The sequence below is a fragment of the Ylistrum balloti genome, unplaced genomic scaffold (genome assembly GCF_031769215.1).
Source record: "Ylistrum balloti isolate Yb309-2 unplaced genomic scaffold, AGI_CSIRO_Ybal_v1 Utg370420, whole genome shotgun sequence".
Lineage (NCBI taxonomy): Eukaryota > Metazoa > Mollusca > Bivalvia > Pectinida > Pectinidae > Ylistrum > Ylistrum balloti.
Genome location: NW_026782284.1, coordinates 833,648 through 860,381, shown reverse-complemented (window position 1 = coordinate 860,381; position 26,734 = coordinate 833,648). Strand labels below are relative to the sequence as shown.

Below are 26,734 nucleotides of genomic sequence, written 5' to 3'. Positions count from 1 at the left end.
TTGCCTTGTGTCACTACCTGTGCTTGTCTCTTGCCTTGTGCCACAACCTGTTCCTGTCTCTTGCCTTACATCAATATCCACTGTGATCTCTTTCCTTACATTGCTGTCTACAACTACTTCTTCCCTCACTCCACAATATATGATTTTCCGTTCCCAAACACCATCTCTGAATATGTCTTCCGTTATTTCCTCACCCAGAGCTATCTGTTCTGGTATTCCATCATGATCATTCATTACACAACCATCTGTCATTGTCCGTGGCCTTACACCTCTCACATTATCTGACTCTGTCCGCTCTCCTAAGTCTTCATCTGGTATAATGTGCCCCATATAATCTACATCAGATTCTGTACTATCAGACCCGTCCAGTTCAGAATCCCTCTCATGACATGATAAATCACGGGCTCCACTTGGTGAAGAGTTGTCCAACAATCTGAATCTATTCATTCTTTTTTTCTTTGGTGGAATTCAATCCGGGTCTCCGTCCTCAAATATATCTGAGTCTGTATCATCCTGGTGTTCTTTCTTATTTTTAAGCGCTAACTGCAGACAAATATTTCCTCTTGACAGCGTGTACTTTGAGAACCGCTAAGCATCCATTGTTACACATTGGATGGAATCTAAATTCAATTGTGATATATGTACCGTCTTTCTTCTTAATTGTTATTGATCTTGGAGTAGTTTATAAAAGAATAATGCTTTCCTCTTTGAACAAATTTCCCGCATTCCCGATTCCACAGAATATTGCATATGTTCTGTCTCTCTGGATGTACTGTAATGTCTTCCTTTTGTTTCAACCAATTGTTATTAGCAGGCAGTGTGTTCCGAGAAGAAACTGGATCATTCAGCGCCCATTTTATTCCAAGTAATTAAGTCTAATTATGAACACTGCTATTAGGACCAGAATTCCTAAAATTATTATGTTAAATGTTAGTGTTTCCCAAGCAAGTAAAGACTGAAAGTTTATCTTGATTTACTCGACATAAACCATCTACAGAAATCACACAAATAATGTCCAGCCTCAATATCATCCTCCGTTGCGTTAGGAGGTATGTTGTCTATGCACTTAAAATGGAAATGTCGGGTATATGCAGAGCAAATTAGCCATATTGGTCCATCAGCATCGAATAGTAAAGTTCGCTCTTGTTGTTCCAGATGCCCGGCATCATTTGGGGTTCATGTACATATAGCACATATTCCTTCGTCTTCGGAGTCAGATCCTGATACAATCTGAAACCCATTAAAATCAAGTAAACACACCAGTTAAAGTCAGTCGTCATACAGCTTCTCTAAACATGTTATATTTCATAGTTTTATCATTTAGACTATTCTGAAAACATACTTTTATTTCAACAGGATATTTGATAGAATATGTCGACATTCAATGTTCTTAATACAAATAAAACTTATTTTTACATGTATGCAAAACCACGTAAGTCATAACTGTGGGTTGCAAAACCTCACAAGTGAAGTATTTTCCGCCTCGTTACTACGGATTATAACAATCAAAACCACGTATGTGCAGAAAGTTACAAAACAATAATATATTTCTTGTATTGTTTATTAATACGACAAGTACTTGCTACAGAGCTTTTTCTAATTCCTTTTCAATCATTTAAGCAATATCTTAACAAAAAGATACCTCTCAAATCTGACGAGCATGACATGAAAGATAGCACATTTTTTCTTGTATGATAACTTGCCTTTCTCGGAAAAAAAATAAACTTAGGATGCATCTTATTTAGTTGACAATAATTGTTTGAACAGTAGTTAATCAATAAAACTCACATGTTGGTCGTGTTCTCGTCTCCTCTCTCCTTCTCTCATTTTCAGTGCATTTGCGAGGTTTTGATACCCGTTAATTTTCACCAATGAAAATACAAGTTTTTGTCACATGACAAAAATAGTTACTTCTGATTAGTCTATAGTTACAAGCTTTTAATACATGGTGTAGTATGGCGGGAAGGTTACAATTCATGCAAAACCCTGTTTTCAGAAAAATGCAAGTTACGAGGTTTTCACTCCCGGTCGACGACATATATGTATGTATTATTATTATTATTGCAAAAAATACTAAACAGTTTTGAAAGGTGGAAAATATATTATATTAATATACAGCTAGATTCTAAGAGTATGATATTTAAAAAGGCTGAAATATGTATTCTTTCTATATATATTTATTTATATATTCATGTTTCTTATTGGTTAACGAAATGTTTGTATAATTGTAAGGAAAGGGCTATTATAGGCAATGCACGTTCCCAATCCATTTGTTAACGCTAACAATAAAATAATTTTGAAATGAAATCCTTTGTAGAGTATATGAAGTATCTGATGTGGAATATCAAATCTTTTATATGAAGTATCGGATTACGATGCAAGATAAAATTCAGTATAACACTTCTGTCGTCAATAGTACTTTGCGTTATAGTTTGCTATGATTGAATGAAATACACAAACATCACCCAAAACAAATTCTGCACTTGTTAAAGGAACCAATTAAAATGTTACAAACATATTCTGGTATATCTCGATGATTACTGCCACTGCAGTGTTTGATACGATTGTAAAACGACATGCGTAATTAGCATATTTTGATACAGATTTGAATCAGATAAAGTAACCTTTCATTATCTTAATGTGTTCTGGTATCGGTGGTCCAATGTGTTTATTGTTGATATCGCGAGCAAGACAGATGAAACGAGACACGAAAAATTTTGCACTTAGGGTTGTTTAAGTGGCTCAGTTGCTATGAATAGCTGTAGTATATGTTGATTTATTCAAAAAACGTTGTATTTGTTTGCTGCCATCTTAATAATGCAATATCTAAAGCAACATTGAATGCATTAGCTTTTTTATTTTTCTAAACCTAAAATCACATAACCATGATATTCTTTTGAAACATGAAACATATTCATTTCAGTTGAGCATGTTTTTCATATTATTTACAGTACTAATTCTTAACATTTGTATTTCACTGTCAGATCTAGAGCATGGATTTGCAGCTTCTTGTCTTCTCTCTGGCTACCTTCCGTTTTGTCTGCTGTCGGGCGTGTTTCGTATCAGACGATGGGAAGAGAGCAGATTGTTCGAATCAACATTTGTACGAAATACCCAACCTATTCAACGGGACTGAGTGGTTAGACCTCTCGGAAAACAATTTTACAACTCTGACTAACTTATCATTTGCAAATCTGCCTCAACTGAAAATACTGAACATTAGCAGATGCCATGTCCATCACCTGGACGGACAAGTGTTTTCAAACCTTGGAAATTTGCAAACTTTAAGCCTGAGTCAAAACATGATTAACATTTTACACGAAAGATTTCAACACTTGCGTTTCCACAACAATCCTTTCCTGAAACATTTAGATTTATCCTTCAACACAAGGGCAGTGTTAAAACAGAACGATGGTGTGTATCCGGACCAGGTATTCGCGTCGCTTTCAAGTGTGGAAGATCTCATCCTGGACCTTCTACCAAACCCTGTTTTCGGGGAAGGCTTCAGTAACATGACAAATGTTAGGTCACTTATATTTCGGGATTGTGCTATAATGCATTTAAAAAATGAAACATTCAAATATTTCATAAATCTGACGAAACTGACCTTCTTACAAATGTCCAACTGCCAGGTCCATATTGAACCATGGGTGAAAGTGGAGACAGCGGTCCTACAATATTTCCACTCTCTAGAATCACTTGATCTCTCCGGGACAATGATAACATTTCCTGTTGCCATGGATATTCTGTATGGGTTAACTGTGACAACCAATCTGAGCACTCCTGTTAGGACAATGAAAACTCTTAATTTATATAACGTTAATCCACTGAACCTTTTGTGGTTGTACGATGTAAACTATACAGTCAAGGTAACAAAATCCATGGCAAAGTACATAAAACATCTGTGTATTGAAGATTTGAACATAGGTAAAAATGGAATCGTGGAACTGGATGTAGATGCGGTAGAAAGTTTCACGGATAATTCTTGTTTGAGGCGTTTGATATTGCGTGAGAATAATGTCTTATTTACGCTTCCGAAATACTTGTTTATTATTATGAAATTCTTAACACAAGCTGTAAATCTCCAGGAAATAGATTATTCCTATATTGCAATTCAATTTTCAGATAATGTCGTGGATATCCCGAACACTCCTGGAAACATGAACCATGAATATAGCTCTGATGAGAGAATAGAATGGCATTCATCTGCGAGCAGGCAAGAACAGGATCGATGCCTTGTGCCAATCTCGTCAAAACGTTTGAGTCGAATCCGATTCTCACACTTATTGTTCCCTTTCTTTTTCCAATGTGACATCGATGTTTCACAATCACCAATGTTGACGTATGTTGACTTTTCTTACATGAATATTGCTAGCATGGACTTTAAAGTGAAAGGAGCAAATCTCTCCTTTCTCGACGTCTCTGGAATAAGCTTTGGATACTCGGGCGGTAGATTATTTAAAAATCTTGTCGGTGTTAAAAAATTAGTCATCCGCGACGCAGATCTTGATAGAGCGTTTAGCAACGGTAACTTTATTTTCAGAAATGTAAATCACTTAGACGAAATTGATATGTCCTCAAATCATTTAAACACATTACCAAATGAAGCACTTGAGGGGTTAGAGTTTCTACAGAAAATTATTTTAACCTGGAATTTTCTTAACGATTTTCCTCATGGATTGTTTAAAATGACTCATTTGACTTACATCGACATTAGGTATAACAAGCTGTTATCTCTCGATAAGGCGACGCGTGATTGGCTAGATGAAAAAGCTAATGGTATTACTGTGTTATTGGACGGAAATCGTTTCACTTGTACGTGTGACACGGCGGAGTTTGTTTCATGGATTATAACGACAAAAGTCGAATTTAAGAAAAAAACACCGAACTACAACTGTACTTTAAAAGATGGATCGATATCCAATGTAAGATATGTGTACGATAATCGAGATATTTTCTTTAAAGAATGTAACAGTCATTTGTTTTGGTTACAATTTTCTATATCTGCAATAAGTTTATTAGTCTTTGTCATCGTGTTGGCTGTAGTTTGTCACAAGTTCAGATGGAGAATTCTGTATTATTTCTACAGGAACTGTAAAATCAAACCCGGCTTGGAGGACACTACCTCGTATAGTTTTGATCTGTTCGTTGCTTACACTGCAGCAGATTCACCCTGGATTTGGCAACAGTTGCGACCTAAACTAGAATTACAACATAATATACAGTTATGTTTGCATGAACGCGACTTTGAAATTGGAGAATCTATTTCTCAAAACATCGTGAACTGTTTGCAAAAGAGCAAGAGGATATTATTTGTAATATCAGCGGAATATATCAATGCTAGGTGGTGTGACTTTGAACTTGAAATGGCCAACATGGAACGGGTCCAGCGAGGTTGTACAAATTCAATTATTGTGGCTATTAAAGGCGAAATACCGGCGGATGAAATGCCTCGTACGGTCAGAAATATCTGGCAACATGTCACATGTATAATATACCCACTCGATGAAACAGACATGGACGCATTTGAACTGTTCTGGTGTCGACTAAACCACAGTGTCATCTCTTAGTATCCCGCCATGGGAATGAGTAGTCAATGTAATATGCTTAGTCCAAAACTAGCTTCAAATTTAAAGGAGCGAACATCTCGTTCCTTGAAGTCTCTTGAACAAGAGTTAGATACGTGGGCAGTAAGCTATATGAAAATCGTGTGAAAAACAATGTGATCTATAATTTAGACCTTGACAGACCGCTCAGCAACGGTTAATGTATTTTCAGAAATGAAAATTGCGAAGATGAAATAGAGTTGTCCTCTAAACGAGGCATGTAAGGGTCTAGGGTATCTTCAGGAATTTCTCATAAACACTAAGATAATTGATATGAGCAAATAAATCGTCATTAAAATCATGCATGATGGAATGTATATATATATAGGTATTATCTTTTTGTGATGATCTATGCCTTTCATGTAGTTAAAAGAATCACTTAGAGTAGTAGATAAGTCGTGAAATCAGCGTATACTCTCTTGCAAAATATTGATATTGCCAGCTTAAATATATGTTTGTTGTTCTGTATAAATCAATAAAGTAGATTTTGTGTTGCTGAATTCTTGTCTTATTTATTACCGCTATTTGAAACTGATTTTTCACCACTGAAAACCCATATTAAAGTATGAAATTCAAACTCAACTAATAACGTTTGCATAGATGTATTGAACAAAACAATGAATGACATAATGTGCATGCACAGTCAACATGAAATAGTTGTTTAAGAACTAGTAATATAATCTATGTTGTATATTTTATGGACATGATCGGAAAAGCATATCTGAATTCATATGTCGCCAATTAGTCTGAAATCAGCGTTATTTGGTTAAATAACGAATCATCGACAGTACGTTGTACACAAGAAAAACTTCCCGTATATAGGTGATAAAGCGTCTCATCGGGTATTTTGTAATTGTATGTAAATTTCGTGTAGATAATTCTTCTGTAGATGGCCTTTTGAATGTGATTGTAACGAAAGTAGTAACTGCCATGACCATTCGCATTATTAGCCATCGACGTCAGTTGACATAAAAGATAGCGACGATACGGTCAGTCTCCAGAAGTGACTGTGTAGTGACAAGAGTAACACGGGATTGAACGAAAGCACTCCTACTTGATTCTCGGACTCGAAAGAGGGGCATTGAGTCGTGGAATGGTCAATGTTTTGGCAGAGGCAACATACAATTTAGATTATATGTTTGAAAGCAAGTTGGTGACACAGACACATTGGACCTCTATTTTATACAATGAATCTATCAATGCCCGATAAATGGGGAGATCAAAACACCACTTAATCTTAGGATCAACAATTACAGAAACGCCCAGACCTGCCTGTAACAAGACATTGCAAATTGCAAAGCCATCCGTGGCATGACATGCAAGTTATACCCATTGAAAACTGCAATAGATTGGGTGACCAGCAAGGCATCAGTAAGGAACGACACTGGATCAACCAACTCCAAACCTGCTACCCACTCGGCATGATCGATAAGGAATTTTATGGAATTTTCGGCCTTATAACTACACATACATTCACTAATTTGTTTACAATTGATCTTCTTATTTTTAATCAAACAATTGTTTATTTAGTGTGTGGCCGAGATGTACCGGTAGACTAGTTTCCTCGCAGTGTGAGGCAATTGTTTTCGTTGTGATTACATATACGCTTCTTGTCGACAGTGCAAAATACACCGAGTTTTATATGATCTAATTGCAGTATAAATACATTATTTTTTCAAGTAATGTACAAGTTGTTCTGTATCAGAAGTGTCTTGTTTTATTATCTATAAGCTTCCAGTGTATCAAGTTTCAACCAAATCCATCAATTCGTTCTCAAATTATTGTCTGAAAACTAAATTGTGACAAGATTCTATTTTTAGTAACAGTGACCTTTGTAGTTGATATTTTGACCCAAAACAAAATCCCACACTATATTGTCTTATAAACTACCATTGTATGAACTTTGATCCAAATCCATCAATCTGTTCTCAAGTTATCGTCTGGAAACCAACATCCGGACAGACAGACGGACAGATGGAGACAAACAATATAGTCCCAACCGATTTCACCGGCAGGGGACTAATAAGTGAAACAGCGAGGTTTACTCACGTTTTGGAGACACGTCTGTTTACTTTCGACGTTAAAAGAGCGTTTCATGTAATATCAGTTCAAACCATGGGAGATAACTCCAATTATTTCACTACAATACTATCCTAGTAACCTCAGTGGTAGCTTGTGATGTACCGCCTGCCAGGAATGTCTGACCAGACTGGTATGCAGTAGCAAATCATCTCTCGTTCATCGTGGGTAGCAGGTTTGGAGTTGATGGTCCACTGTCGTTACTTGCTGAGGCGATGATGGTCACCCGAACTCCTGAAGTGGTCAATGGGTACCATCTGTATGTCATACCATGAATGGCTTGGTATGTTACAATTTCCTGTTACAGGCAGGTATCACTATACGTGCATAAAAGTGTTAAAAACGTATTCATAATGACTCTATATTTGGATAGTGTATGTGTTATGTGATGATACTACCCGTTCAAAAAATTCCTGATAATTGCAAGGGAGACAACCTGCAAGGCTTTTTAACGTATATATATTGCAATATGTCCACTTGATATAAACATGTTACACTTTATGAATATTGTTTTGTATTTTTTTTTTTTTTATATATAAATGAAACATGTGTACCGTAGATATAGATATCCTTTTCGGTTTATTGTTTCTTATAGTCTTAAAGCATCTGTGGGCTTTTTTTACCAAAATTTTTGATAACTAATTGAAATGCTTAATGTGCAGAAACTTATATCTTCATGGTAACTTATTCATTTTGTAAAAGGAAAAGTAACGGTTGATTTATAGGGTCAAGACCCCTTCAACGGCTGATTGTCCGCCGTCGCCTCCTAGTTTCACATTAAGGTTCACCACTGACGAGTCCTAGTAGAGAACACAGCTACACGATGCAGTTTAGTTCTTTGTCTGGCTCTATTCTATGTTATCCTAATTAGTAATTAGAAATAACACCATACACAGCGATTCAAAAGGAAACAACGTCAAACAAACTAAAAAGACACATGCTAAAAATCTTGAATTGATATATTTACACAAAAGATCACAATGGTACCTCATAGTCTATCATATAGATTAACACCATTCAGGTTACATAAAATTTTACAAATCTCACTAGTTTCAAATAGCCTTTAGACTTGTAACGTTACGATAAAAAAATTCCCGAGTATACATAAGGTCAATGCAGCCCAATAAAAATGTTTAACAGTGAATGGCTCATCACATCCATTGCACCGAGGATTATCTTCGCTTTCCAATATATATGAATGCGTAAGGTGTGTATGGCCCATCCGAAGACGAGCAAGAACAACTTCGACTCGGTGATTGTCTCTATGGCATGGAGACCATTTACCGATGATAACTTTTACGGAGTGCAATTCATTTTTGGTATATGTATTCTATTCCTAGTCCAGAAAAATACTATATGGGATGACATAAAATTTCCTGACACAATGTCGCTCTACAGCAAACTTGATTTTCGAAAAACTCAGCAGTGAATACAAAGTTTAAACAGGAATTTGATCGATTTAAGTTGTCTTTTAACGAATAAAGGAATATAGAGTTTTTCTTCAGATTCATCCATAATGCTTCAAAATATTTTCACAAAAAAAAATCTGTTGGACTCACAACTATGTTTAGAGTCGTTGGAAAGTGCTTTATTTTGAATTTCTTTTATTTCATTGTTTTTTCATTTACCACCTTTGTTAAGGAATCTTCAAGATTGAACTATCAGGTATATACGAAAAATCTAAATTTATTGGATCAGGGGGCTAATGTGCCTCTCCATCTAGATTTTGACATTTTTTCGATAACATGGTTTCACCCGTTAGGCCTTAACATCACTGACGAGTCTCTGAAGGACGACACGACTTTGTGATGCAGTTTAAATCATAATTTGGATACACAAAATTATCTTTCATCATTTTTACAAATCGTTTTTATACTTATATAATTAATTAAAAACCAAGCGAATACCGACATGATAACACAATATTTATTCACTTCACAGCAATACATGAAAAGAAGATTTTTACGGAAGCATTTGTTTAAATAAAGAAACTGTGAAATTGTGATTTTATCGTACGAAGGATTGATCGTATTCTGCTGTTCTGATGACAAATGTTATAAAAATCACGTATACAACAAATCTCCACGAGCACAGTATGCAGTTGATGGCTAAAAGTAATACTGACCATCAATATTTAAATGTGAATATGTTAACCGTTTGTTGAACTCTCATTACAGTTTCACTAATTCATAACGCTTCTTGTCCTATTTCGTCGTGTAATATTACAGTAATGAAAGTTTCTGTCGCAGTTCGTCCCAGAAATTGTCTATGTCGTTTTCTTCCTCTGGATAAGTGATGGTTGAACAGTATTTATACGCACCAGTCACATACTCCGGAACTCGACGGAAGTCTATATCTTTAAATATCATTACCAGACAGTCGCACTTGTTTCGATTCACAACACGCTCCTTAATACAAGTGTTCAATAGAAATTCACACCAGTTATCCATTATAAACTCCTCAGTTATCACAAAGACAAGTTTCTCACAATTTGGAAGACATTCTGATAGCTGTCTTAATTGGTACATTTCTTGGGAGAAGTCTCTCTCTTGCCAGCAAAATCGCACGCCGTGTTCAACCTCAAGTTCTTCAATTTTTGGGAAAAACGAATTGCGACTCCACCAGTCATCCTCCGAAAATACAATAAATGCTTTATACATATAATTCATTACACCATTAACTGGTGGTGCTTGTTTGTTTATCTTTCTCCAGAAATAATATTGTATCTTCCATCTATATTTAAAAGAAAATGCCGAGCTAACCAGAAACAGGAGTAATATACTTATTCCTGAAATTGCAAAAACTAGCCAAAAAGACTCGTTTTGACAACTTCCCAAGTAGAGTTGATAATTGTCATTGACATGACGAAGCATGACGACGGAACCGTTGGGTAGGATACAGGAGTAATTGTTGTGATGATCGAGCATTACCCTGGTGTCGCAAATCCAAAACACAAAGTCCAATGTGTCGCACGTGCACGCAAAGGGATTCCCATTCATTAGCATTTTAATGTTTCTTTCGGGCCGTGAGTTCATCAATTCCAGCCATGTCCTCGTCTTTTTCCTAAGATATGTCAATTTGTTGTGCCGAAGATCAATTTCCGTGAGATTTCTCAAACTGTAAAGACCGTCTGGGAAATCACTGAAGAAGTTCCAAGATAAAATTAAATTATTGACCCCCTCCAGGCCCTGTACACTTTCCTCTTCTAGTGTGTTTAAATGGTTCCATGACATGTCTACCTCTTCTATCTTTTTAACATCTTTGAAAACATAATTTCTGTTACTGAAAGCGTGATCTAAATTTGCATTCTGAATGACCAGTCGATGAACCCATGTCAGGCTACCTAACAAAAGTCGTCCTGATGTTGCGAAATCCATACCGGATACGTTCATGTACTTAATACGTCCTCCTCTGATACGGAAGTCGGTGTTTAAAAGAGTTGTTTGAGAAACATCTAGTAAATATAACTCAGGAGAGCTAGACAGATCAAAGTCGCAGTCCAGATAAAACGGAAAGACAAGATGTGACAAACGTAAATAACGCATATTTTGTCCAAATTTAAAAGGCATCACACATCGAAATGACGATTGTTTCTGTGGGGCTGGTAATTTTTTTACGTCATCATTCATCTCTTTTGGAAATTTTATTGCCACATACGAATAATCGAGCTCTTCAAGATGAATACTCTTTGTATAAAACGTCATTACACTTAAGGCAAAATGGGGAAAGGTGAAAATAAAGTTGTTCTCCGATAATGAGTACCGCTTTAAGCAGCTAAAATCGTCAAATGATTCTAATGTGCCGACTTCTATTTCGACAATTCCATTGTTTCCTACGTTAATATCTTCCACGCACAATTGTCTGTAGTATCTAGTCATCTCCGTTGTCACTTTAACAGTGTAATCAACGTTATACATCCATAGCAATATAAAAGGATTTACATTATACAGGTTCAACACTTCCATTTTTCGAACTCGATTACTGCTGTTTGTTGTTATGGTTAAACCGTATAGAATATCCATGGCAACTGGAAACGTTATCGAGGTGTAAGAAAGATCGAGATACTGAAGTGATGTGAAATATTGTAAGAATGCAGTTTCAATTTTCACAAAATATCGATTATTAACTTGACAATTCGACATATCTAAATAGGTCAACAATTCAAGGTTACGAAAATTTCTAAACGTATCATTTGCAATGTGCATCAATACACAATCCTTGAAAACAAGTCTGTTGAGCTGTGTCATGTTTGTAAATCCCGGTCCAAATATAGGATTTGGTAAAAGGTCCACACGAAGTTCCTGAAGATATGTTAACGATCCAAAAACAGTGTCTGGATAAATAGCGTCGTCGTTCAAAGGTGAATTAGTATTGAATGATAAATCCAAAACCCTGAGTTTAGGATTAAAAGTAAATCTGATTTCGCCAAATTGCTCTTGTAAAATGTTTATTTTATTGTGTCCAACCGAAAGATTCCGAAGAAGTTTAAGACCAGAAAATGTGTCCTTATCGATGTGTTTGATTTTATTCCAATTTAAATTTAAAAATTTCAGTTTTGTTAGATTTAAGAACATGGTTTTGTCCAATTGTGTTATAACATTTCCTGATATATCCAAATCTTCTGTGAGATTCGAGAGGGGTGGAATATGATCGTAACCACGATTTGAACAGTCAGCTTTTGTCTTGTCTATTGAAACCTCACAAGGAAGGCAACATGAAAGGGAGATAATCAACGAAACTTTGAATAACACCAGCTGCAGATAAGTGTTCATCTGAAAAAGAAAAATATAAAAATGAAAATATTCAATCCAACGTTCAAAAAATTTTCGGGATATCATGTTTAAACTGAGGATTATTATTGTATCAGGGCTAAGCTTGCAAACGTCAGAAACATCAGTACGTGTCACGCCCAATATCATGCTATTATTTTCATGAACACGCCACCTTGGTCTCAACCGTAACATTTTCACCTACCTTTGTTGTCACCAAGTAATTAGTGAGATGGTGTCCGGCTCCCGATTAAAAATATCAGTCCCTAACTTACATAGAGCTTTCAGTTTACGAAATAAGCTCGCCTTACCGGCCTGTTTGTGCTATGTCATATGATTAAATTACTCTGATAGTTTAATCTTTAATATTACAATATGAATGGAATTCCCGGAAATTCCATGGTCCGTTGCATCATGTATCTGCAAGTGTTGGACTAGATGGGGAATTCACCTGGAATAACTTCACATATGTCCCCAAACATCACGTGTGTGCGGATCAATATTTAAGCGTCATTATGTTATGTATTTATATGTTATATTGTCAGAATCGTTTAGATAATACTATAAATGTTGTGAAAATAGCATTGATCATATTCAGACATAGCCAGCTTACATTATGTCCCAACATACAGGAGAAAGATACTGACCCGTTTCGTCCAATAAATGTATTTTATCATACTATTTTTGCTAGGTTTGTCTTACCTGCATGGGTAAATAATTGTGTTAAGAGATTACTGTGTTACTTTATGAAGACATTATAAGTGTATGTCTGTAAGAAAATGGGATCACGTAACATTATATAACATATCCATAATTTATCTACACTACACGCGTATGTTTATAGTTACTCAAAAATGTTTTTCGCTAGGATAAACATGATTATTGCAAATTGTATAAATTTATAATTATTAAAATTATAATCAATCTATAAGCATGCAAAGTGTGTATACATTGGATCTTGCTATTTTTTCAGGATTTTTATGAACACGCCACCTTGGGTTCTGGCTTGTTAACGTTAAAAAACAGAAATGGAACCGTTAACATTTTCACCTACCTTTGTAGTCAACAAGTAATTAGTGAGATGGTGTCCGGCTCCCGATTAAAAATATCAGTCCCTAACTTACATAGAGCTTTCAGTTTACGAAATAAGCTCGCCTTACCGGCCTGTTTGTGCTATGTCATATGATTAAATTACTCTGATAGTTTAATCTTTCATATTACAATATGAATGGAATTCCCGGAAATTCCATGGTCCGTTGCATCATGTGTCTGCAGGTGTTGGACTAGGTGGGGAGAATTCACCTGGAATAACTGCTAGCTTCTATTTACATATGTCCCCAAACATAACGTGTGTGTGCATCAATATTTAAGCGTCGTTATGTTATGTATTTATAAGCGAGCCCATATCCTTACTGTTATATTGTCAGAATCGTTTAGATAATACTATAAATGTTGTGAAAATAGTATGATTATATTCAGACATAGCCAGCTTACATTATGTCCCAACATACAGGAGAAAGATAATGACCCGTTTCGTCCAATAAATGTATTTTATCATACTATTTTTGCTAGGTTTGTCTTACCTATATGGGTAAATAATTGTGTTAAGAGATTACTGTGTTACTTTATGAAGACATTATAAGTGTATGTCTGTGTAAGAAAATGGGATCATGTAACATTATATAACATATCCATACCGTAGCTACACTACACACGTATGCTTTTAGTTACTCAAAACTGTTTATGCTAGATCGAAAAAGAATGAATGTCAGACCTATCGGCGTAATGTATCACATGGCAGGAATGGTGTCCTAGTGGAATATATCATTTAGGACCAGCAAGAATTAAGAAATCTTAAATGAATACAATAGACTTACCTTTCGCCGTATGGGTAAAGCATTACAGCGGCTCACGGTTCAGATCAAAAACACATATACAATGACGCGCTCTATATATAACTATTGCAGCCTGCGCTGTGTCACGGTTCTATATATAAACTTTCGACATATGTGTTTTAACCATGCCGGGACAATAGAATTGTTGAACTAAGCGGCAACTTTTAAACCGCGTGGGATATTAATATCAAACCACCCTGATAAAATCGGCCATATTTCTCTTTCGTTGTTATTAATTAACGTGTTCCAGGCTTTGGCACATTACTGTAACCATGAGTGAGTCACCAACATGTTTTCAATTACCTGACATTTTGTGTTAATAATATGGTCAAGGGGACATATTCCTGAAACATTTTATTAATATTTTTATGTCTAAATCAAAGATGAAATATAGGAGGACGAAACCATAAAATCATATTTTTTTTATTTATACATATGTAATTATATATTGAACAGTGAACGATTTTAATGTATATGGTCTACATAACATTTAGCCCACAATCACACAAATAAAGTCGTACTACTATTATCGTTATCAGCACCATCACACATCAATATCAGCACCTTCACAGCAGCAAGCCATGATCACACATCAGTGTCGGCAACATATCACACGTCTACGAAAGGAAACAGTCATCGTTATCATCAGCACCACCGCACATCAATATCAGCACCTTCACAGCAGCAAGCCATGATCACACATCAGTGTCGGCAACATATCACACGTCTACGAAAGGAAACAGTCATCGTTATCATCAGCACCATCGCACATCAATATCAGCACCTTCGCAGCAGCAAGCTATGATCACACATCAGTGTCGGCAACATATCACACGTCTACGAAAGGAAACAGTCATCGTTATCATCAGCACCATCGCACATCAATATCAGCACCTTCACAGCAGCAAGCCATGATCACACATCAGTGTCGGCAACATATCACACGTCTACGAAAGGAAACAGCCATCGTTATCATCAGCACCATCGCACATCAATATCAGCACCTTCACAGCAGCAAGCCATGATCACACATCAGTGTCGGCAACATATCACACGTCTATGAAAGGAAACAGTCATCGTTATCATCAGCACCATCGCACATCAATATCAGCACCTTCACAGCAGCAAGCCATGATCACACATCAGTGTCGGCAACATATCACACGTCTACGAAAGGAAACAGCCATCGTTATCATCAGCACCATCGCACATCAATATCAGCACCTTCACAGCAGCAAGCCATGATCACACATCAGTGTCGGCAACATATCACACGTCTACGAAAGGAAACAGTCATCGTTATCATCAAAACCATCGCACATCAATATCAGCACCTTCATAGTAGCAAGCCATGATATCAGTGCAGTATCGGCAACATCACATTAACAACACATCAGTATCGACAACATATGACACGTTTTAGCAAAGCAACAGTCATCGTTATCATCAGAATATTCACAGTACATCATGTAACCATCAGCATCTTTACATATCAACTTCATCATGCACCATCATCAGAAATATCACACCTTCTAGAAAGTGATAACCAACATAATTAACCTTAACATCATCATTATAAATCAGCAACATCATCCTATCAACGTCAGACACATACCAACGTCAGACACATACCAACATCAGACACATACCAACATCAGACACATACCAACATCACCAGCATCACACGTCTTAGAGAAGCGACAATCATACTAGTATTAACAACACACTTCAAACATCAGCAAAATCACATCTCTTCAAAGACAATAATCATCGTCATCATTTGCATTATCAGGTCCCAATTATCAACACCATTTTACACTCGTAGTAAAGCAGCAATAATCATTCATCAACTTCATCACATTCACTCAAGCTGCACTAAACATCGCAATCGCAAACATCATACGCACGCAAGCTGCACTTAACATCAACATCATCATACGCACGCAAACTGCACTTAACATCAACATCATCATACGTAGGCAAGCTGCATTTAACATCAACATCATCATACGTAGGCAAGCTGCACTTAACATCAACATCATCATACGTAGGCAAGCTGCACTTAACATCAACATCATCATACGCACGCAAGCTGCACTTAACATCAACATCATCATACGTAGGCAAGCTGCATTTAACATCAACATCATCATACGTAGGCAAGCTGCACTTAACATCAACATCATCATACGTAGGCAAGCTGCACTTAACATCAACATCATCATACGTAGGCAAGCTGCACTTAACATCAACATCATCATACGTAGGCAAACTGCACTTAACATCAACATCATCATACGTAGGCAAGCTGCACTTAACATCAACATCATCATACGCACGCAAGCTGCACTTAACATCAACATCGCAATCATCATACGCAGGCAAACTGCACTTAACATCAACATCATCATACGCACGCAAGCTGCACTTAACATCAACATCATCATACGTAGGCAAACTGCACTTAACATCAACATCGCAATCATCATACGCACGCAAGCTGCACTTAACATCAACATCATCATACGTAGGCAAACTGCACTTAACATCAACATCGCAATCATCATACGCAGGCAAACTGCACTTAACATCAACATCATCATACGTAGGCAAGCTGCACTTAACATCAACATCGCAATCATCATACGCAGGCAAACTGCATTTAACATCAACATCATCATACGCACGCAAGCTGCACTTAACATCAACATCATCATACGCACGCAAGCTGCACTTAACATCAACATCATCATACGTAGGCAAACTGCACTTAACATCAACATCGCAATCATCATACGCACGCAAGCTGCATTTAACATCAACATCATCATACGTAGGCAAGCTGCACTTAACATCAACATCATCATACGTAGGCAAGCTGCACTTAACATCAACATCATCATACGTAGGCAAGCTGCACTTAACATCAACATCATCATACGTAGGCAAGCTGCACTTAACATCAACATCATCATACGTAGGCAAACTGCATTTAACATCAACATCATCATACGTAGGCAAGCTGCACTTAACATCAACATCATCATACGTAGGCAAACTGCACTTAACATCAACATCGCAATCATCATACGTAGGCAAGCTGCACTTAACATCAACATCATCATACGTAGGCAAGCTGCACTTAACATCAACATCATCATACGTAGGCAAGCTGCACTTAACATCAACATCATCATACGTAGGCAAACTGCACTTAACATCAACATCATCATACGTAGGCAAGCTGCATTTAACATCAACATCATCATACGTAGGCAAGCTGCACTTAACATCAACATCATCATACGTAGGCAAACTGCACTTAACATCAACATCATCATACGTAGGCAAGCTGCACTTAACATCAACATCATCATACGCACGCAAGCTGCACTTAACATCAACATCATCATACGTAGGCAAGCTGCACTTAACATCAACATCGCAATCATCATACGCACGCAAGCTGCACTTAACATCAACATCATCATACGTAGGCAAACTGCACTTAACATCAACATCATCATACGTAGGCATGCTGGAATCATTAATTATCATCATCATCCATGCACAGGCTTCCTCAGTCATCATTTGGTTAACATAAGTATGGACTCATAAAAACAGACGTTATCATAATCGACAATATTGTTGCTATGGTATACATTATCCTCCAATGAATTTGTAGATATACTTGCAAACAAAAAATGATAAAAAAACACAGTTATCTAAACAGCATAAAACCAGTACACCACTTAAGATAAATATTCCTATTAGTATAGGCACATAAACAAAAACATGTGTTGGGGTTTTTTGGGGTTTTTTTTTTTATTTATTTATTTATTTATTTATGTAATGGAAAGAGAGGGGGAGGGAGCGAGAAAGATGGACTTACAGAGACAAAACTATGTAAATAGTATAAACAGGGTAACAATCAAGTATAAGCATCACCATTATTTTTATATTTATCAATTTTGGCAAGAAAAACTGCATGTCTAAGGGGAATGTTTTTTTAAAGAAGGAATATTTTGTTCGATTCTGTTTCCATTCTTTATTGATTCTTTCTAAATAAGGGGTATCCCTTTGCTGTAGCAATACATTTTTTAACCTTATAATGATCCTTAATTATATTTACCAATGCGTTTATGTCAAGAGAATTCTTAAAACCTCTTGAATTATAAATATTATGTTTAATTTTAATGCTAATTTCATTAACAATTTTGCGATACATATTCCTAAGTGGCCAGAAAACAAAACTAAAGGACTTTTTTGTTGATAGTGAATGGGATTAGTAGTGCTTCTAAGAAAATTTCGAAGCTTAGTAAAAGATTTTTGACTTTTGCACATTCCCACAGTATATGTGTTGTTGTCTCAGATTAACAGAAAGCACATGCTTGACTATCAACAGAGTTTGTCTTCTATTAAAATGAATTTGTAGTCAAATTGTAATGTAGAACTCCATACTAAAAACTACTGAAGTTTAGAATTATTAGTAACTTTAAATGGTAACGAGAAAATGCCTGTCCATGTGGAATCTTCGAGATTAAACAGTTCAGCCCATTTTCTTTCTACCTGAAGGAATTTCATTATTTATTATATAATATTTATAGATGTCATTTGTTTTGTTTTATTTTGTTTTTGTTTGTTGTCTTTTTTAAAGAAAAACACTCTTATGTTGTAAGGAATAAAAGCAAAGAAAAATGTGAATTTTCATTCACATCGAAGTCAAAATTCTTCTTAATAGTGTTTAAGATTCCTTGAAATCTAAGGACTATACCATACTTTTTCAGAAAATTCATTAGAAGAAGAGAAAGTTATTGTTTTGTTATCTTGGGACATATCATTTATTACTCTAACACCTTTTTTGAAAACCAATTTTTGTAGAAAACAAAATTCCCACCAATAATCACACTTGAGTTGTACCAGAGAGGGTTTTTCATAGGAGAGAGTTGTCTCCCTTTCACCGTATACTAAACCATCAGTAATTTTCCCATGCTTTAAAACCAGCGCTCCAAAACTTATTTTTACATTTTTCCTGACAATTTTTATATACTCACTTCCACCGTTCACTGCAAGATCAACATTGATTTCTTTTAAATAAAATTTTCTACTAACTTGTAGATGATCTTAAGAAGAATTTCCTAATCCAACCTAGTTACAATGCATTTATGAAATCTGAAATATTTATCATCTTTAAGCCTCCTTCAAATTAGTTTCTTTTATTATAATACTTCTTTTTATCAGTTTTCCCATTCCACAAAAAGTTGAAAATAATTGTATTTAAATGATAAATGAAATTAAAACCTGGATTTGGAAGGGCATTGATAAATGATTGAATTGTGGAAATACAAATGACTCAATACTATGTATCTTTCCAATTGGAAACAGTAATCTTCAACATCAAGCCTTGATTAGAGATTTTAGCTTTATCATTTTTGTCATAATTTAGTTGAGGAATTGCATGCAAGTTAACACTAAAATCAATCCCTAATAGAGAGAATTTATCCCTTCACCACTGTAAATTCAGGTCTAGTAAAAAAAGTGTCTGTACAATAGCTCTAACTACCAATTCAAATCATTTGTGTTTTGCTGGTATTAATTGTAACCAGAAACATTTACAAAACAAGTTAAGCTCAGTTATAGATTCACGTAAATATTTCTCTGATCCATCAAGTAAAGAAGAATCGTCAACGTACTGGGATAAAAGTATTGGAAAATCACCCACAGAGATCCACTTTACTGGGACAGAAGTATTGGAAAATCACCCACAGAGATCCACTTTACTGGGATAAAAGTATTGGGATAAAAGTATTGGCAAATCACCCACAGAGATCCACTTTACTGGGATAAAAGTATTGGAAAATCACCCACAGAAATCCACTTTACTGGGATAAAAGTATTGGAAAATCACCCACAGAGATCCACTTTACTGGGACAGAAGTATTGGAAAGTAACCCACAGAGATCCACTTTACTGGGACAGAAGTATTGGCAAATCACCCACAGAGATCCACTTTACTGGGACAGAAGTATTGGGACAGAAGTATTGGAAAGTAACCCACAGAGATCCACTTTACTGTGACAGAAGTATTGGAAAATCACCCACAGAGATCCATTTTACTGGGACAGAAGTATTGGAAAATCACCCACAGAAATCCACTTTACTGGGACAGAAGTATTGGAAAATCACCCACAGAAATCCACTTTACTGGGACAGAAGTATTGGAAAATCACCCACAGAGATCCATTTTACTGGGACAGAAGTATTGGAAAATCACCCACAGAGATCCACTTTACTGGGATAAAAGTATTGGAAAATCACCCACAGAGATCCACTTTACTGGGATAAAAGTATTGGCAAATCACCCACAGAGATCCACTTTACAGGGACAGAAGTATCGGCAAATCACCCACAGAGATCCACTTTACTGAGATAAAAGTATTGGAAAATCACCCACAGATATCCACTTTACTGGGACAGAAGTATTGGAAAATCACCCAAAGAGATCCACTTTACTGGGACAGAAGTATTGGAAAATCATCCACAGAGATCCATTTTACTGGGACAGAAGTATTGGAAAATCACCCACAGAGATCCACTTTACTGGGATAAAAGTATTGGAAAGTAACCTACAGAGATCCACTTTACTTTGACAGAAGTATTGGCAAATCACCCACAGAGATCCACTTTACTGGGACAGAAGTATTGGAAAGTAACCCACAGAGATCCATTTTACTGGGACAGAAGTATTTGAAAGTAACCCACAGAGATCCATTTTACTGGGACAGAAGTATTTGAAAGTAACCCACAGAGATCCATTTTACTGGGACAGAAGTATTTGAAAGTAACCCACAGAGATCCATTTTACTGGGACAGAAGTATTGGAAAATCACCCACAGAGATCCATTTTACTGGGACAGAAGTATTGGAAAATCACCCACAGAGATCCACTTTACTGGGACAGAAGTATTGGAAAATCACCCACAGAGATCCACTTTACTGGGACAGAAGTATTGGAAAATCACCCACAGAGATCCACTTTACTGGGACAGACGTATTGGAAAATCACCCACAGAGATCCACTTTACTGGGACAGAAGTATTGGAAAATCACCCACAGAGATCCATTTTACTGGGACAGAAGTATTTGAAAGTAACCCACAGAGATCCATTTTACTGGGACAGAAGTAATGGAAAATCACCCACAGAGATCCACTTTACTGGGACAGAAGTATTGGAAAATCACCCACAGAGATCCACTTTACTGGGACAGAAGTATTGGAAAATCACCCACAGAGATCCACTTTACTGGGACAGAAGTATTGGAAAATCACCCACAGAGATCCACTTTACTGGGATAAAAGTATTGGAAAATCACCCACAGAGATCCACTTTACTGGAACAGAAGTATTGGAAAATCACCCACAGAGATCCATTTTACTGGGACAGAAGTAATGGAAAATCACCCACAGAGATCCACTTTACTGGGACAGAAGTATTGGAAAATCACCCACAGAGATCCACTTTACTGGGACAGAAGTATTGGAAAATCACCCACAGAGATCCACTTTACTGGGACAGAAGTATTGGAAAATCACCCACAGAGATCCACTTTACTGGGATAAAAGTATTGGAAAATCACCCACAGAGATCCACTTTACTGGAACAGAAGTATTGGAAAATCACCCACAGAGATCCATTTTACTGGGACAGAAGTAATGGAAAATCACCCACAGAGATCCACTTTACTGGGACAGAAGTATTGGAAAATCACCCACAGAGATCCACTTTACTGGGACAGAAGTATTGGAAAATCACCCACAGAGATCCACTTTACTGGGACAGAAGTATTGGAAAATCACCCACAGAGATCCACTTTACTGGGATAAAAGTATTGGAAAATCACCCACAGAGATCCACTTTACTGGAACAGAAGTATTGGAAAATCACCCACAGAGATCCATTTTACTGGGACAGAAGTAATGGAAAATCACCCACAGAGATCCACTTTACTGGGACAGAAGTAATGGAAAATCACCCACAGAGATCCACTTTACTGGGACAGAAGTATTGGAAAATCACCCACAGAGATCCACTTTATATTTTGTTTCTCTTATTCTAATTGTTGATATTTTCGCGCATAATATGAAGGTGTACGATGCGATTTGATTCGCTTTGAAGAAATTTGAAAAGTTCTCTCCTTGATTAATAACCGAAGTGGCATTTTTTTGTGTGCAGAAATTCGACCCATTTCCTCCACAAAGCCCAAAACATTAAGTGTTTTATCTATAAATTCCCATCAAATGTTTTCTCAAAGTCAATCATCAACAGCATTCCCGGTATGTCATATTCTTCAATAAAATGAATAATATCATAACTAAGCCTAGTGTTTTCACCTATGTAACGCCCCGATAAAAAACCAGGTTGATCATTGATGATAAGTTTATCTAGAACAGATTTTACCCTATTTGATCATTGATGATAAGTTTATCTAGAACAGATTTTACCCTATTTGATCATTGATGATAAGTTTATCTAGAACAGATTTTACCCTATTTGATCATTGATGATAAGTTTATCTAGAACAGATTTTACCCTATTTGATCATTGATGATAAGTTTATCTAGAACAGATAAAAAATAAATAGGTCGCAAGTTTTTCAAAAATTGTCTTTCATCCTTCGGTATACCAGTGATAATTTCTTGTCTCTGTGAAACTGTTAGTTCATTTGGAAAATATCCAAAATTAAGTGATCTAACAATAAAATTGCCTTACTGTTTCCAGAAACATTTTTTAAAAACCTCACCATTGAAACCGTCCGAAATTGGGCTCTTGTTATTTTTCATTTTACTTGGTGTTTTTTCTAGCTTCTTCTAATGTGATAGTACCTTCTAGATCTTCAGATTCCGTATAATTAAATCTTGGAACATTAAACTATTTATAAAATGACCTAAGTTAATATCAAATACATTATCACAAACACCATATAAATTGAGCTTCATTTAAAATTTAAATTTGGTCATCAGTATTATTCCTATCCTCTAAATACTGTATATGGTTTCTCATTGATACATACTCTATTTCTTTGTGCCACATGACGCTGGACGTATTTGATGCTTGTTAGTTTGCCTGTTCCGTTATGGTATACCTCGTTCTCATTTGAGAACGTAACATTACTTACTTGGATTGATCAAAGGCGGGTGTCGTGTCGATGAAGCTGAAGACCTTTACTCTTCCTGAACACATGGTCTTATTACCCTGTACTTTTTCAACAGTCTCCCTGTAAATCTTTATGGAACTATTGAGTTTGAATTATGATTATGTTGCCATGTTGGTATTTTCTAGTTTGTTTTTTTTTCAGTTAACGGTTTTAGAATACATGCTCATTCATGTTTATGAATCTTGTCAAATTTGGAGACTCTTTAATTCATTTTGTCCAACACGAGGAATGTGTGTAAGGGTTCTTAATAGTAAATAGTGATAATCACACATCTAGTTACGCTAATCAATATGTTCTCTAACATAAAATTATAACAGCCAGTGTTTGAGATTCGTTTGAAATGAAACAATCAATTTTAAGTAAACTTATCTAGCGCTTCTCCCCTTCTCGTTATTGACACTTACCGGAACCTTTGTTGACTCCTAGGTTTAAACAATGTTGGTCCTTAGTATCATTGACGAGTCCTAGAAGGACGAAACAGCTGTATGACGTAGCATCACTGACGAGTCCTAGAAGGACGAAACAGCTGTGTGATGTAGCATCACTGACGAGTCCTAGAAGGACAGAACAGCTGTATGATGTAGCATCACTGACGAGTCCTAGGAGGACGAAACAGCTGTGTGATGTAGCATCACTGACGAGTCCTAGAAGGACGAAACAGATGTATGATGTAGCATCACTGACGAGTCCTAGAAGGACGAAACAGCTGTGTGATGTAGCATCACTGACGAGTCCTAGAAGGACGAAACAACTGTATGATGTAGCATCACTGACGAGTCCTAGAAGGACGAAACAGCTGTGTGATGTAGCATCACTGACGAGTCCTAGAAGGACGAAACAGCTGTGTGATGTAGCATCACTGACGAGTCCTAGAAGGACGAAACAGCTGTATGATGCAGCATCACTGACGAGTCCTAGAAGGACGAAACCTCTGTATGATGTAGCATCACTGACGAGTCCTAGAAGGACGAAACAGCTGTGTGATGTAGCATCACTGACGAGTCCTAGGAGGACGAAACAGCTGTGTGATGTAGCATCACTGACGAGTCCTAGAAGGACGAAACAACTGTATGATGTAGCATCACTGACGAGTCCTAGAAGGACGAAACAGCTGTGTGATGCAGCATCACTGACGAGTCCTAGAAGGACGAAACAGCTGTATGATGCAGCATCACTGACGAGTCCTAGAAGGACGAAACAGCTGTATGATTCATGTCCATTCTTTATCTGGCTCTGCTGTATCTAATACCAAGTTTCTACTGAAAGGTGTTGCTCTCTTGTACAGGCATTTGAATATTTTATCATAGGTAACGTCGGTTCGTGTTTTGTATAAGTTTTGACGAATCATGGATTCTAATATTGAGTTGCTTTGTTATAAATCTCTATTCATTCCCCATTCAAATCCCAGTACATTGCCTTAAGATTTTGCTCTAACACATACTTCAAGAAGTGAAATTTCATCAAAGCAACTGGTGGTGTGAATACGTTGTAAATCTGTTTAGTATAAATTTACTTTTTTTTAAAAAAATCAGTGTAGATATATAATTTTTTTATCACAGAACAATAATACGGGTCGCTGTAACAAATTGGTTTTGGATTTCAACGATATTTGTTGGAGAGGTTCCATTAAGATATATAAATGAAATTTCAATAAGCATGTATATTACGATGATATGATATCAATGACAGTGACTAGAATCTACAATGTATGAACCAATTGAAGTTGAGCATAACTCCACAAACGTAAACTGTATGACAACTTTGTGTTCAGTAGAGTCTTGTAATTATTCCACCTTCACGTGTAAACGTTCCAGATGGTCAGAATGAATAGAAAATAATATCATTTGAAATAGGATAGATAATGTTATCAATGTCGTTATATCAATTTTTAAACAATCCGGTTTCCGTCCTCCTCGGCCTCTACCAGTGACCGACGACACAATATATCTTAATGTAGGTTTCAACATATAGCATTAACATTTATAACTCAGTCCCAAAGTTTCATCTACATCTTTCAACCTCATCTCGCCAGATAATTTGACTTGTAACCAATCATAGTTAGGCATGGAAACCAATATTACGTCACTTTTAGTGTGTTGATGCCGTTTCAGTACATAAGCAGTACACATATATATATTATAACAACTTAACCGCAGTGTCGTGCAATTATGTGACAAACTCGGATTCATTACATAATTGCATGTCGAAGCGGTCACTTAATATTAAAAATCTATACCTAACCTAGTGCAATAATGTAACAAAATGAATTATCTATATAATTGCAGCTCACCATGGTTAATCAATCCTGAAATAAATATTTTGTATCAATATTAATTCTCTTTTAATGCTTAAATTACATTTTAGTGGTAAGAACTTTTCCGTTAGAATAATGTGGTTTTCCATGAAACCATTTTGTCATTGAAATTATATGCGATGCAAAACACAACCTGAATCACTGTGTACTGATTTCAGTACTAAAGTCAAAAATGGATTCTGCTGCAAGATTTTTTATGAGAGAAAACGTCATTACGACATTTAAATAAATCTTAATTTCTCCTCTTTTGATTTTGTTTTGATTGTCCACTATGACTTCATCCAATGTTATGAACAATATTGTCCGTAGGAATTTCACACTGAACCAGTGTAGAAAGTATCATGTCCACGATAAAGGTTTTCTCCCCGAGTAGAATTTGAAATTTTGTTAAACATATTCACGAGTTTCCTCCCTTGCACCAGTCCGACCGGTTTGGAGGCGCATTCCATTAGGAAGTACTCCCGACGAACGACGATATAGTTGATAATACATAAAGAGTGACAAGTTCCCGTGGGTATGCCAGTAATCTGATCAGTCCGAAATTCAACCTTCCCAACGTTCTCGTGACATTTCGTCTTGACTGTAGAAGTACTTTTCATGAAAAAAATCGCCCAGTATAGTCAATAACTAACAGTTGTACCGTCGTTCAAATTTCATTGTAAAGAACTTTGTCAAAATCTTAAAAAGCATCCTTTAGTTTGAAATTAGATAGGGTTGTGTTCATACTAAAAATATCTAATGATAATATCCATAATATCCTCGTCTCAATTACACTCAAGCACTTATTCAACAGAACCTTTAACTGTTTTAGATATACATTCCAACTCATTGTCTTTCCAAAAAAGTCAATTTATC

General features: G+C 36.3%; 3 protein-coding genes across 3 annotated transcripts; 1 reads left to right on the top strand and 2 right to left on the bottom strand.

The window, feature by feature from the left end:
• The first annotated feature begins 2,993 nt into the window (after positions 1-2,993).
• On the top strand, positions 2,994-5,570 carry LOC132554673 (toll-like receptor 4). The gene has a single exon (XM_060218984.1). The coding sequence runs from the start codon at positions 2,994-2,996 to the stop codon at positions 5,568-5,570; it is 2,577 nt and encodes an 858-aa protein (XP_060074967.1).
• A 4,337-nt stretch (positions 5,571-9,907) lies between these two features.
• LOC132554671 (toll-like receptor 4) lies at positions 9,908-12,457 on the bottom strand. The gene has a single exon (XM_060218983.1). It carries the CDS (start codon positions 12,455-12,457, stop codon positions 9,908-9,910), a length of 2,550 nt encoding a protein of 849 aa, XP_060074966.1.
• Positions 12,458-16,224: 3,767 nt separating this feature from the next.
• Positions 16,225-17,937, bottom strand: LOC132554670 (cysteine-rich, acidic integral membrane protein-like). The gene has a single exon (XM_060218982.1). The coding sequence runs from the start codon at positions 17,935-17,937 to the stop codon at positions 16,225-16,227; it is 1,713 nt and encodes a 570-aa protein (XP_060074965.1).
• Positions 17,938-26,734: the final 8,797 nt, after the last annotated feature.